General features: G+C 43.1%; 1 protein-coding gene across 3 annotated transcripts; it reads left to right on the forward strand.

Moving 5' to 3' along the window:
- Positions 1-5,279: 5,279 nt before the first annotated feature.
- LOC136449392 (uncharacterized) lies at positions 5,280-11,886 on the forward strand. Of its 3 annotated transcripts, none has more exons than XM_066449414.1 (9): positions 5,280-5,512; positions 6,739-6,799; positions 7,345-7,509; positions 7,598-7,703; positions 8,198-8,380; positions 9,040-9,202; positions 9,991-10,298; positions 11,260-11,352; positions 11,449-11,886. In XM_066449414.1, exons 2-9 carry the CDS (start codon positions 6,785-6,787, stop codon positions 11,502-11,504), a joined length of 1,089 nt encoding a protein of 362 aa, XP_066305511.1. In that variant the 5' UTR covers positions 5,280-5,512; positions 6,739-6,784; the 3' UTR covers positions 11,505-11,886. The 3 variants fall into 3 exon arrangements, with proteins under 3 accessions (XP_066305511.1, XP_066305513.1, XP_066305512.1); XM_066449416.1 differs by having other exon boundaries at positions 11,263-11,352; XM_066449415.1 differs by lacking the exon at positions 5,280-5,512 and adding an exon at positions 5,519-5,897.
- Positions 11,887-15,406: the final 3,520 nt, after the last annotated feature.

Genomic DNA, 15,406 nt, shown 5'->3' on the forward strand with positions numbered 1-15,406 from the left:
ATATATATATATCTCATGACGAATCAAATGGCACTTATTTATATCACAGATATTGATATTTGTATAACTTTGATCAAACCCAAAATGATTTGGCAGAGTACCATGCTAGAAATGCATCCTTCTTTTCCATGAAGGAGGAAATAGTACGAATAAAAATTGTCTCAGTTCACAACTTGTGCAATGGAGTGGCTCGTACTTGTCCAATAATTGAAGCCGTAGAGGAAGGTCATGTGATTGTGTAGCAGGACCACTAGCTCACTCAGCTCGCGCTCACGCTCACGGCTCACCGGCGGACCGGAACCGGATGGTGCTGCCAGGCCAAGCAATCAGGTACATGGTACTAGGTTTGTTGCGGAATTATTGCTAGTTGTGATTGGGAATATAATTTCAAGGAGGCATAACATTAACGCTCTCACTGATTTCTTTGTTTTAGCCTCTCATTTTTTAGAATTCTTTGTTTTAGCCTTGAGGAAGGCTAACAAAATCGGGACTAGGTGTTATTATGTTTCCTAATACGTATTATACAGAAATAAACAAACCCGTGCTGTTGCTGTCCAAGTGATGGATGGATTCCACCATCTCTTGGTCGTTCTCACTCTCGTCAGCTGTCACGAAATATCATCTAGCGCAGAGACTTTTGTGCGTCTTCTGGCCGGGGCGAGAGCAACCCATTAGGCGACTGACCTCGACGTCTAGCGAGCCCATCACAGCTTCCAATCCCGTAGTTATCCGGCCACATCCAGGGGGCAGACGCAGCGGTGGTGCCCGTCGCCGAGAACGACTGGACGGGGCCCGCGCGCGTGTTCCAGGCAAGCACGCAACGCAAAGCGCTCGCGCGCTGGCTGGCTGTCGTGGCCCTCGCTGCAGCCACTCGATCGCGCTTCACTTGCCAAGCTTGGCTGAGATTTCCCGTGGGCGCCGCCGAGCCGCAGCTGGTGGCGGCCGGCTGATTCATTCGTCGGTAGCTTGCCACCGCCACGTTCGCTGAGACGTGTACTAGAGTGGGCTGTTTGTTGGGCACGGCCGGACACTGCTCGCCGACCGGATGGAGCAGTGTCACAAACGGAAACGGCCGGTGGTCACACAGAGCCACCGGAGCCGGACTGCCGGAGCAGCTGTGTCAGTGTACGTCTCTGTGTGCTCTGTTCTGTGCTGTGGAGGAGCAGTGTTCTTGCATTGGACGTGCCTGCACCTGCAGCCAGCTGAGCTGATGGAGATCTGATCAGAGTGGTGGTTGGTGCTGCAGCACACATCTCTTTCTGCTGGTAGGTTCTTCAGCAATGGCGAGTGGACGGAGTGGCGAGAGACGATCTGATTCCTCTGGTTTTCTGAACCCGGCTGTGACCACTGTGCCGGCGGCTGATCCGGCCGGGTCCGGGTCCGTCCACCGGAGTACATACAATCACAGGGGTCTGTCACTCGTCAGGCTTTGTCATGCTCATAAAGTCATAATCACAGCTCACAGGACCGTTTCTCTATGATGACTGTTGGTGGCACTGAGCTGTTGCCAAATTAATTCCAGCCGAGCTGAGCTGAGCTGCGGGCTGTGCACACGTGACGTGTCTTAATTATTTTCCGGCGGGCTGTTTTAGCTTCCTATCCTAGGTTGATGATTGAGGAAAGCGAGGTCAGTTAGACGACGACTCCCCACGGTACTGTACTACGTGAAGCAGCCAAGCAGGAGGAAGGCTCTTCCGCTCAACTGCTCAGCCATGGAAGCATTATGCCGCTGTAGATGCCATGCCGAATTGCCGATGCTGGGGGGGGGGGGGGGGGGGGGGGGGGGGGGCGGGGAGGCGTGCACATCCTGCGTGTGAACTGTGGACCATATGTTCATGCCTCCATGCTTGCTCAATGCTCAACAAATAAAAAGGCAAAGTTGTCAGCATTGTTACGTTGTTGGTAGCTAGCTTTACGTCGATCCACAGCAAAGTTGTCATGACCACGGGTGGACCCAAAAGTTTTTCGGACCTCGGGCATTTAGTTGGCTGAGTAGTATAAAAGATCTCATCTTCTCTGTATATAGACTACACAATAATAAGATCTAGGGAAGTTGAATGCTGAAGAGCCCGTGCGAAAGCCCAAGGTCGCTAGGCCCTGGGTCCGTCAGTGCCATAAGAGCAGTTAAAAGGCGGGAGTAGAACGTGTTATAGCATGGAGTTGAGCTTGAACGTCTCCTAGTTTCCCTTGCTGAATCCCATGCTAGCTAGCCACATCTTCCCTACTCTTGGAACATTCATCTGTTTTTAACTCTCACAAAAGTTGCTACTACAAGGTTACCAACCACGTTTTTCACAATCTAGTTTTGTTCAACTTGCTCCGGGGCAGGGCTTGAAGAATGGTAGAGCTCCAAGAAAAAGACCTGGTTGTATCCTTTATATGTCAAGGACCTCAGCGTCATATGGCCATTTATTTTCTTTCTAGTTTCAATTGATATAATTACTGCCTACTAAATAGTGTATACAACCCATCGTGTAAGCTCAATTTATGCATTGCCTCTTACTTACCCCCTCTGTCACATTAATTACAATCACGATAGCAAAACAAGAGCGCAATGTAGGCTGAACCAGTGGAAGAATCATGAAAAAGGAAGGAGATGAGCTATGTAATGTAACACATGCTAAAAAGGTCACTTGCTCCATAGACTAAGCTAGATGATAACATGACCGTGCCAAAGGGATAGAACAAATATTATTATTATTATATGAAGTGAAGTGTAAAACTGGTACCATGAAAATACTACCAAAGGTAGTGAAGTTATCTTAACTCTTCATTGCCTTTTTAGACTTTCTACAATAGTTATATGATATCTTTTTCTATAGTCCTGACTGTATTATTATTTTATTAAAGAATGGTTAAACATGTTTTCCCCTTTGAGTTAAGGGTCTGCATGTCCTCTCTCGGGTTGAATGATGCCAGAGGAGTTCAATATAATGCAACACAACTTGATTAAACTAGAGCCAGAGACAAGGGTATGATATGCCAAATGCCAATCATCCAAAAGGAGAGTCCATGGACGCGAAGGTAGAGTATGGGTTACATGTTGTAACGGACCAGAGGCTTGGCACGATCTAACTTTTGCAAAAAAGTGTTTAGCCACACGTGTTGATAGCTAAAGAAAAATAAGTCCACTAAACAGTGGGCGTCTTTTTCCAAATATTCTCTCATTGATTGCATCACCTTTTGTGTAACCCTTTTCTTCCTCGTCATATCTCATCTTCTTCGTAACCTTTTCCCCTTCCTACCTCCCTTTACTACTTGGTTCCCTCTTATCCCTAGTTGGACTCTAACTAAGTTATTATCACCAAATTTCTCCGGTGAACTCTAACCATTACCTTGGGCAAGAATGCTTTAGACCCACAATAAACCAAAGCACAGGAATAGCATACCTTTTCTTGACCAAGTTTGTTTTCTACACTCCTTGGTCAATCCGACTAGAACCCATGGTGGTTAGATCGACCCTAGGATGGAAATTTTGATCTTACCCAACATCCACTAAGCCAAGCCAATTTTGATCTTATCAACTAAGTCATGTAGGCGCGGAATTACTGGTGGTTGGAACATATCTAGCAGTGATTAGGTCACTTCTTAAGACCGTCACAAGAATTGGCATGCCAGGCACTCACCCCTAGCCCTTAGCCCCACATGTTAGCCCGAATTTGCCACCACACAAACACCGCTCCCCTAGCCCTCTTCTCACTCTCCCATTCTTTATCCCATCTCTTTCCATCAACAGCCAAGGAGATAAGAGTAAAGTGGTAAGAAACCAAACTAAGAAATTCCCTAATTAGGCCTTCTTCCACCTCAATAAATAAAAAGTTGTCGAAGGTCCTCAAAGAACTTCACCGGAGCTTCGCTCTACTAATCTTCGCCATGGCTTGTGGGAACTCTCCTACATTCTTCTTCTTATGCACAAGTAGGGCTTGGATGGACCACTACACCAGTATCCCATTATGCTCCAACTAGGGGCCCCTTACTTGTGATCTTCATTCTAGTGAGTCATGTTCACTCACCAACCTCTCTCTTTCAACCCATATCAACTCATGCATCAAATGCGCATGTATAGGGATTAAGGCACCAATAAGTGCAAATACCAAGGCATGCCTAAAAGACATCGAGATGTTCCTCGAGTACCAAGCAAGCACAAATATATGATGAAGCCCTACTTTTGATCAAATTTGTTGAATCTAATAATTGTTTGTGCATGAGATTACCTCTGCCTAAATTCATATGCTTGAGTAGAACTATTTGTCATGATCCTCCCCTTGATAGGCTTTACCTTGTTATGAAACATGTTTGTCTAGGTGTCTCACATCATATGCTTAATGCGAGTGGAAGTAGAGAAGTGGCAAGGTCACCACTACTCATGAGCTCATAGGAATTGCCATGTATAAATTACAACTTCCCATTGAGAACGAGCTAAAACACGAGCAATGATGAATGATGACTTGAGGCTTTAGTAGGCAGTAAGGCTATGTTGGGAGTTGAATCCAATTGGCATATGCATGTTTGAGGTGATCAAGAAGCACATTTTTGTTGTAATAATTCTTGAGCACCTTCGATGGATTCAACGTGGTTTAGGATGACTTGATGAGGTGTACCTAATGGCAGTACACCTATCTACTCTTGTCTATAGGTGGCTTGTCAAAAAATCTCGAAAGGTCAATTTCATTTCATGAATCAACACTTACATGTGGTTGAGTGTGCGGCGTTGGTCTTGTAATCACATGGGAAAAGTTGTACACCTTTACATGGGTTTCAATCAATTCGAATTGCTACACTCTCAATATGAGCATGCTCTTGATTGTCTGTCCACGATGTAGGATTTCAAACTCGGGCTTACAAAAAATGAAGCTCATGAACCCGATCACTTTCATCTATACAATTCCTGGTGTTTGATTTAGAGATTGTCTTGATTATCATAACTTGATGAAATGCTACGTGCTGATGGCTTTATGTGTGTATGAGCCTATAACATGTCCATTGTCGTTTTGTATCTCGAGAGTTGGTGAATTTATATATGGGAACGGCGAGACAGTGTTTTTTTTTGGTTGTAATTATGCATACTTGCAACACTCGATTCTTGTTTTTAGAAATATATTAGTGGGTGCACTGTGGCTGTGCTGTGATTAATTTTATCAAACTATCCAATAATTCAATTTAGATTCCATTTAAAGTATTAGTTTATAAAATTAAACTGATTTCTATAAAATTATATGGCTCCCTTAAAATTCATAGAAATCCAACCCATAAAGGTCCCTTCGCCACCCAACCATTCCAATTTCCATCTCACAAGTCACAACCAAAAGACACACGGACGCCAGCTCTCTAGCTACCTTGTGCCCAAAGTGCCAAACGGCCCCTTAACCACCTGCTTTATCTTCTCCCGTTCACCCCGCGTGCGCGCTCTCCCTCCCTCCCTCCCTCGCTAGTCCCTCCCCTCTCGCTCGTGGCGACGACTGGGCGACTGCCTCCGCCCCACGGCTCTTCGCCGGCGACGAGCACCCACCAGGTATGCCCGCCCCTTCTCTTCCCTTCCCGCTACGCGAAACCGAGCACCAATCCCTAAGGTTATTTGTAACTCTTTTTACGGCTCCTGCTCTACCTCCTGGCGGCCGCCGCGTACGGCCGCCTCATCTCCGACGGCGCCCCATCCGCGCCGCTCCTCTCGGTGATCCGCCACTCGGGCTCCGCGCCGGCCGCGGGGGTCGGCGGCCGAGGAGAAGTGCTAGCAGTCCTACGGCTTCCTCGGTTCCTCCCCTGCACCACCACAGTGCTCGGGAATCCTCTCCCTGGTGTTGTGGCGTACGGGTTCCTCATGTACAAGGCGGCCACGTACCTGTCGCCCCCCTTCCGCAAAGTCAAAATCTTTATTAGGGCTTAGATTCTGCGACCCTGTTAGTGTGATTCTTATTCCTCTTTTTTTGAATCCTCGTAAAGAATCTTACTTTGCAAATCTGTACTTTTTTCTAAGACTGGTTCTTACTTTACTGTAAGCTTGCAGGATGCAGGAAGATTTTTTTTCCCCTTCATCATTTTTTTGGGGGGCTGAGTCACATGGGGCCCTTTGTGTTTTCTAAACAAAGCTTGTTGTTTGTTTCCTTACCTTTCCAAAGTTCTTGGCAATTCCTATGAGGGGTGTTGTTATAATCTGAATTTCCTTATTGAGCACTAGTGCTAGACTGCTAGTTTTTCACCAATAAATTAACTTTCACACTCAACGATGCATTGCTACCCATTAGTATAAGGTTTGCTATTTTTTTTTGCTACATCTTTGTGATGCCACCAATATTATGATTATGTGAGGTGAACATGATTATATATTATAAAGCTCATGAGTTTTAACCTTGTAAACTTCAAAAAGGCCATTCTAGTTTCTTATAGAAACCCCCAAACCTATTAGATTTCATGTAACCTTAAAGGACCCGTAGGCCATAGTGCATTCTCTCTATTAAGTTACTATATACTGATTCTGTTTGATTAGAATTATGAAATTCGTTGCTATACTAACATAAAAATGGGATAGCTGATGTAGTGATATGTCTTTCGCATTATAGTGTCAGAAAGTTTTTTTTTTTTTTTTTTTTTGTGTGTGTGTGTGTGTGTGTGGGGGGGGGGGGGGGGGGGGGGGGGGGCGCAATAAAATACAGGGATTTTATGGTTATATTTCTCCCTGCTGAAACATTACACCATTTTACATGAACTCAAGAATAACCACTGTTATATTTTTCTTGTCAGAAAAAGCGTTGCTCCTACGACTAGTTCTTTTTATGTATAACCTCCAATGAAGGATTCTCAGGTGAGTTTGCTTGCTTTTGCCTTCAGCCCTTCATTCATTACTGAGTTGTATTACTTTTTTGTTTTTTCTTTGTCATCTACAATAAACATGATGGCTGGTTGATTTATACAGTGCAAGCGTGGACAGTTTTTCCTTCAGCAGACTGCTAGTGATATGCTATATGCAATGTGTATTGCATGCTAAACAGTTACTTTTTTCTATAGTTTTTTAATGAGATTCTGTAGCTAATACTCAAATTCTGCACTTAAATATAAAGAAAATTGTGTTGCACTGAAGATAATACATTCTTTATGCTATGAATATATGTATTTAACAGTTGTGGTGTTCATAATGAAATTCTATCATCTTGCTTTAAACGATTCATCCTTTCTTGCCAAGACCTCTGTTGTCCCCTTTCTAATGATTCCCTCTTTAATGCTAGGGTACAGTTTTATTTCTAGCTGATACGCTCACAATGAACTGATGTTGCTTTCGATACCAGTTTTGCCCCCTTTTTTGCCTTCATCAGGCAGTTGAATTATGTTACTTAAGGACTTGTTCTACAGAATATTCAGAGCACGACAGAGTTGCAGTCATCAGCACAATGTACTAATGAAGTGCAAAGTCAGCAACCAAACCCAATGGCCACTGATGCTCCTGCAGGAAATTCGGGTTCCTTATCTGTAGCTAGTAATGACAATAAGAAGGTGTCTCGCGAAGATATTGAACTTGTAAGCTTTCTAGCTATCTAGTGGCATCCCCTCTACATTGACAGTTTTATGCTTTGGCCAACTAAATGAAATTTACATCCTGTTGCAGGTTCAGAATTTGATAGAGCGTTGTCTACAGCTATACATGAACAAAGGAGAAGTTGTTAGAACTCTTTCTACTCGTGCTAGAATAGAACCTGGCTTCACTACTTTAGGTGACGTGCTCATGTTTATATGTTTTCTATATTCACTACTTTAGGTGACAATGTTCATGTTTATATGTTTTCTATATTCACTACTTTAGGTGACGATGTTCATGTTTATATGTTTTCTATATTCACTAGTTTCGCCCCCCACAATGGGGCTTTTGGTGGGACATTGATGTCACCCTTTGCTTTATTTTCACATGTTTAAGCTTAGGATAGGGAAAATATTGCAGTACTGCACTACTGCTTGAAGTATCAACTTTTTGTCTTAGTCTTAAATAACCATGCCCAATCACATTAGCGACCAAAATTTTTCTCAACATTGACATGCAGTTTCTCCTTGGGTTATACATGCATTTACCCTGTTGATCAATGATGATCGATATATACTGGAATGCCCAGAACAAACAAACATTTTTATATGCTTCCTGAGCTCAGCCTCTGCGATAACGATCTGAGCTCTTAATTCTACTCATTTTGTTTTATGTTCTCTGTGTGTTCAGTATGGCAGAAACTTGAAGAAGAGAACTCTGAGTTCTTTAGGGCTTACTATATACGGCTGAAATTGAAAAGGCAGATCATCTTGTTCAATCATTTATTGCAACACCAGTACAATTTGATGAAATATCCAGCACCTCCAAATATTCCATTGGCTCCAATACAAAATGGAATTCATCATATGCCAGGTAATGTCCCTGTTTATAAGTCTGCTTGGAAAGATGGCTAAGTTAATAGGCTTTTTTTTTCTCGAAAAATAAGTTAATAGGCTTCTATTTCGGATTTTTGCATTTTTCATGTTTTCCTTAGATTTAATGTACTGCCCCTGCCCTTGCCTACAACTTGGAAGTCTTCACATTTTCTGTTAGACAATTTCTTTCTCTTTCTTTGTTTCACTCATTGGTGCAATGTTGGCTCAATGTAGGCACTTGCCATGCTATATCTGGGAATGCATTTGGCTTGCACTGTTGATAGACAAGCATTTACTGTCTCGTCACTGTTTTATATATGTTAGTTAAATTTATATTCATTACAGATTCATACTATTATCCCTGTTTAGCAGAATAATACTTTTACCCCTGTTACATTTTGTAAGTTGTGTTGTTAATGTAGAATTCGCCACATTAATACTTTCATCCCTGCTTAGCAAAATAATACCTTTTATCCCTGTTTCATTTTGTAAGCTGTGTTATTCCGATATAATTTTATGTACCAAAAATCCTTGTTTAACACTTCGTTATGGTTTAGTAACAGAACAAGTGCGGCTTTAATCCTTGACAAATTTACACATGTATGTAGAAAGGTGCTGTTACCATTCTTATTTAATGAAAACCTGGTTCCAGTGCAGTTAGCAATTTGCCAATGGGGTATCCAGTACTTCAGCAGCCTATCATGCCTGCTCCCGGCCAGCCTCACATGGATCCAATGGCCTGTGGTCTGTCCAGTGGTCATGTGGTTAATGGAATACCTGCAGGTGGTTATCATCCAATGCGCATGAACTCCGGAAATGAGTAAGTATTATCATCTTTGTTTTTGTTTCCTAAATTCTGAACTTTTCATTATAAGTCATATCTGTTTAATCATGTTTCTGAGTATAATTTGTTGTACCTTACGAGTGGCTTTTCTGCCAATCGAAAAAGCATATCCTGCATTTAACATTTTTCTTTCTTTTTTGAACGAACCGACACTGATAGTGCCTGTTTCTATTCTAGAATACAATATGCAGTTTCTAAGCCTACTTTTACAAGTGATCTGTTACTCTCTCCATTCCAATCTATAGGTTGTTTTGGCTTTTCTAGATACACAACTTTTATTATGTATCTAGACATATCGTTTATCTTGGTGCATTGCAAAAGCTATGTACCTAGAAAAGCCGAAACAACCTATAATTTGAAACAGAGGGTGGTAGTTGTTAACTTGATATGATAGTACTGCACAATCAGGTTGCTACAGATTACAGAACACGTATTTACTACACCACTTGCACTTTGAATGACACATGTTGCTATCCACTGGTTTCCTGACCTGGACACACCATTTCCTTGTCAGTTTTTCCCTTGCCATCCAGTTTCATGTCAAGCTGATTGTCCTAATTATTTATTTTTCTATCCCTTGTTTGATGTCTTCTTATGGACTAGAGATTATCTTTTTTATGGGGCTGGATTGAATTTTTCGTGTTGTTGCCCATGCACTTGTTGAATTGTCTAAAGTTGCCCCCCTCTTTCTTTTGGGGGTGTGGCCATACTTTCTACTCTGTTCACACTATTGACCCTTATGGTGTGCTCTTATGTTGCTGCAGCATGATTGTGGACAATGGAGCGCCTGAAGCACCACATGCTGGTGCTACCGGTAGTGCTATGTCATCGGAGATGGCTGTGAGTCCCTCATCAGCGGCTTCAAGCAACCATGCTCCTTTTACGCCATCAGAGATACCAGGCATGACCATGGATGTATCAGCCCTAGACTCGGCATTTGGATCTGATGTGGGGAATCCTGGATCTCTGCAATTAGGACCAGATGGCTCATCAAGAGACTCTATTAGATCCTTAGGGCAGCTCTGGAATTTCAGCCTCTCTGATCTAACAGCAGATTTGACGAGTTTGGGAGGTAAGCCTTCTGGGTTGAGAAATTTACCTTATGTTTTTTTTGGTTAATCAGCACTGAAATCATTGAATTTATGAAGTTAGCATTACTGATATTAGATTCAAAACTAAAAGGAAGAAGTACATTTTACTCCCCTGAAGTATAGCAAGAGTCCGCTTAACCCCCTAAAGTTTGTTTTGGTTTACCTTTTTTTCCCCTGAAAGGTCTTAAAATTCATTCAGGCATTACATTGAAGGAAATTATGTAGAACACCAAGTATCTGTTTTCTGTTCTAGGTCGTTGTACCATCCACGAAGTTGTGTGACTGTTGGCCTTGCAGGTTGCAGCACAAACTTCAAGCCAAGGAACAGTGAGTAGAAGCCGTTAGAACGATACAAGAGTATAGTCATTGATACAGGTTGATTTTGTTGGGAAAACCATGCAGACTTACATCCATGTTAGCAAAGCTGGGAAATGGTTAGGAGCAAAATGGCCCAGTTTAATATAACATGGGGGTTACGTAAACCAAAACATATATTAGGGGTTATGCGGACTCCAGTCATGCTTCAAGGGACTAAAATTAACTTATTGCATAACCTAAAAGATATATATACTCTACTTTGATTGGATAATGTAGTGCTGCTGATTGTAGTAAATAAATACGTTTGTACATTTGTGCGTCAAGAAAGAGAACCAAAACAGAAATAGGCTGTTACAAATGCATTTGTATGTCATGTTTTCGAAAAAAATGCATTTGTATATTGTAAAGGTGCATTATTGTTTTCATGCAGTACATATGTTATTGGTAGAATCCTAAAGACCTAAACCCACACATCTAGTGTGCTGAATACTTCAGTAACGATCTTTTTCCAGAAGATTATGGCCCAGTCAGCATTCTGGTAGTAGCAATTCCTTTGTGTGCACACGTGTACGGTGTATCCCCGACTCCCCCTCTGATAAATGAAATATCTGCTCTTATTCACAGCAGATTTGGACGTGCTGGAGAACTACACTGGCACCCCTTTCCTGCCTTCAGATTCGGACATTTTGCTTGATTCCCCAGACCAAGATGATATAGGTAACTGTGATTCTGATTCGATGTATGTATATCATTCGACGCTAAGTGCAGCAATCCTGCTGAATCATGGGTGTGCATGTCAATTCTTTTTTGCAGTTGAATATTTTGCTGACGCCATCAACGGGTCTCAGTCAGACGAAGAGAAATCATAGTGAAGCTATAGTTTCGTAGACGCCCCCCATGCATTCAGCCATTCAGGTTCAGGCAGGGCTGTCATCTCATCTCATGTAGTGTAAGCTTGCTGCTTCTCTCATGTAGTGTAAGCCTGCTGCGACGCCGCGGCAAATCTAACTGTGTATTTGGCTCGCGCCCCCCTGTGCGGTGATCCGGTAATTGGGCCTCTGCCACTAAAGAATTTTGTAGCTGTTAATTAAAATCCTATTTCTTTGGAATAAGTAGCTGGAATGGCCAGATAGTAGTGTTGTTGGCTAGGAATTGCTGGTGAATGCAAAGCTCACAGCTGGTGACTCTAAAACCACAGGAACTGTTTTTGTATTTGCTGCATAAGTAAACAGTTGGTACGGGTTCACTCCTTGTCTTGCCTCGCACAGCAATGGTCTAGCGTAGAAAGTTTAGCCTCTGGTTTGGACAGGGTTTTCAGTATCCTTTTGAAAAAAAATGTCTGAGCTGAATTTGAACTTGGCTGGTGTTGCAACCGTTGGCAAAATGAGTAGGGAGTGGTACCTCAAAGATGTGGTGTTTGTGATCCCTAGCTGCCGGGCTCTGTTGGCGACTGATGGTTGGATGAGCTAGGCGCCGTGATTTTTTTTTTTTCCTTCTGTGATTTTGTTTCAGGCTGGAACACGAACGCAACACACATCAGTTGCAAGGTTTTAAGCTGACACATGTGGCGACTGGCGAGTGTAAGTCTGTGATGGCATCGCTAGGTGACTTGCTCCCACCAGCCTCTCCTCGGGTGTGTTCATGCGCTCTAACTGTAACACCAGATCATCTACACCATCCATCCTGAAAGAGAACAGGGAGAACACTTGTTCTCCGTCGTCAGACTGGCGGGTTTGATTGGATTGAATGCATCTGCTCTGTATGGTAGTATGCTTCAGAAAACGTTCCAGTTCAGAGACGGCATGCGCGGCCGGCGTGTTTCCTTTTTTATTATTTCAGCAGAGCAGAGGCGACATGTTGTAATGACCTGGATGATTGGGAGGAGAAGTTGGGACGAACTGACGAGCTTTATTGCAAACTGAACAATGTTGTTTACAGAAGCGGGTGACCGCCGAGGAATGTAAGCTATTTCTATAGTCTAACAGCTAAAGTCATTTCTGTTCCCTTTCTCTCCTAACACCCGACGGCTTATATAGCCGGCAGCCGTAACTGTCAAGTAAGCTTCCCAGCACGTCACGAACCGTCGCAGACGACCACGCCACAATCACTGGAAGTATTTGCATTGCGGGTCCACCTGTCAGTTGTGACATTCCCGCCTCCTTAAGACGCAGACTGTCCTCAGTCTGTTGTTTCCTGAACCTGTTCTGGGGCAATGTCAGCTTCATCCTCCCAGGTTGCCATATGTTCAGGCATCAAACTCCACTTCACCAACACCTGCTTTACCCGTTTGGCTCCACGCAAGATCTCTCTTGTGTCCACAATCTTCTCCGGTTGTTGTACAAGCATTGGATCTGTACTAACCGATGTCAACTCCTCTGAGACAGGCTGATCCTTCGGAACATGCTTCTTTAGTTGAGATACATGCAGTACAGGATGCACTCTACTGCCTTCAGGAAGGTCCAGCTTGTAGGCTACATTGCCTATTCTTTGTAACACCTTGTAAGGTCCATAGAACCGAAATGAAAGATTCTTATTGGTCCTAGCTGCAACTGATGACTGCACATACGGCTGCAGTTTCATATATACCAAATCTCCTGATTGGAACTCTCTTTCACTTCTGTGTTTATCTGCCTGAGATTTCATTCTTTGCTGTGCTCGTTGCAGTTGCATCTGAATGATCCTCTTGAGCAAGTCTCTTTCTTTCATCCACTGCTCCAATTCTGGCACAGCACTGAAATTCAGGTTAGTGATGCCTAGCTGCCTCGGACTTTGGCCATACAGGACTTGAAATGGTGATTGCCCCAATGCTGAATGATAGTTCATATTGTACCAGAACTCAGCAACCGATAGCCATTGGCTCCACTTCTTTGGGCAAGAGTGAACTGTGCACCGGAGAAAGCCCTCCAGACATTGATTGAGGCGCTCAGTCTGCCCATCAGTCTGCGGATGCTAAGCCGAGCTCATTAGCAACTGCGTGTCTGTCAGTCAAAATAACTCCCTCCAAAGTGTGCTTATAAAGATAGGATCTCTATCCAAAATAATAGCTCTCGGAAGTCCATGCAGTTTGTAGATGTTATCCAGGAACAACTTTGCAATGTGTAAGGCAGTATATGGATGATGTATAGCAATGAAGTGAAGTGACCATATTTAGAGAATTTGTCTATGACCACCAATATAGCATTGTACCTGTCCGATGTCGGCAACCCTTCCATAAAGTCCAAGCTTATTACTTCCCACGCCTGTGATGGCACTGGCAGTGGTTCCAGGAGGCCTGGCACCTTGGTGTGTTCCACTTTTGCTTGCTGACAAATTTGACACTGTTGAACAAATTGCTGCACTGAGTGCTTCAAACCAGGCCAAGCAAATAGAGCTTTAACTCTCTTGTAAGTTGCAGAAATGCCTGAATGACCCCCTAATTCCACTAGCATGTAAGGCTTGGAGGATGTGTTGCTGTGCTAACTTATTGTGGCCTACCCAAATCCTGCCCTGAAATCTGATAACACCGTCTTTCAGGGCAAATCCTTTATGATTATGGTCAGAAACTGCTAATTCAGCCAGCAGCTTCTTGTCTTCTAAATGTTCCTCATATCCTTCTCTGAGCTGTTGCACCCAAGATGGAATGCACTCTGAAACAACCACTATCTCTTGTCCAGCAACACATCTTGATAAAGCATCAGCAGCAGCGTTGGTGATCCCTTTCTTATACTGGATTTGATAATCCAAGTCCATTAGCTTGACCAAAGCCTTATGCTGAATTTTTAAGTAACCCTTTGCTCTGTCAAGTGCAGCAAGCTTTTGTGATCAGTTCTGATAAGGAATTTCTTATGTTGCAAATATGGTCTCCATTTGTCTATAGCCATCAGAATGGCTAAGCATTCATTCTCATATACTGACAGAGCTTGGCTTCTATTACACAGATGTTTACTCAAGTATGCCACCGGATGATTGGCTTGCATTAACACAGCTCCAATTCCATATGCACTTGCATCAGTTTCCAGCACAAAAGGAATGTCAAAATTAGGCACTGCAAGAACAGGTGCTTGCACCATCTTCTGTTTGAGTAACTGGAATGCCTTGTCAGTCTGTGTTGTCCATTGAAACTTGAGTACCTTTCTTCAGTAATTCAGTTAATGGTCTAGCCATCATCCCATAATGCTCTATGAACTTCCTGTAATATCCTGTTAATCCGAAGGAACCCCCTTAGTTATTTGACATTTGTTGGAGTTGGCCAATTGACCACAGCTTGTACTTTTGTGGGATCAGTTGCCACCCCTTGTGCTTAAATAATATGGCCGAGATACTCCACAGTTGGTTGGGCAAATACGCACTTAGATCTCTTTAGGTAGAAGTGGTGTTTCTCTAGGATTGCAAACACCTCAGCCAACAACTTCACATGGTCTTCCAAATTGGTACTAGTAAATGAGTATATCGTCCATGAAAATCAAGACACCTCGACGTAACAATGCTGCAAATATAGTGTTCATGATGCTCTGAAATATTGTCGGTGCATTTGTCAGTCCAAATGGCATAACCAGAAACTTATAGAGGCCTTGATGTGTTCTAAAAGCAGTCTTGTACCCATCTCCTACTGCCATTCTAATCTGATGATAACCTGCACTGAAATCTAGCTTGGTAAACCATCGAGCCCCACTTAATTCATCCAACAATTCATCAACAACTGGCATAGGATGCTTGTGCTTCATAGTTATAGCATTGAGGTGACGGTAGTCGACACAAAATCTCCATGACCCATCTTTCTTACGTACTAACA

This window comes from Miscanthus floridulus, chromosome 5, assembly GCF_019320115.1.
Source record: "Miscanthus floridulus cultivar M001 chromosome 5, ASM1932011v1, whole genome shotgun sequence".
NCBI classification, from domain to species: Eukaryota; Viridiplantae; Streptophyta; class Magnoliopsida; order Poales; family Poaceae; genus Miscanthus; species Miscanthus floridulus.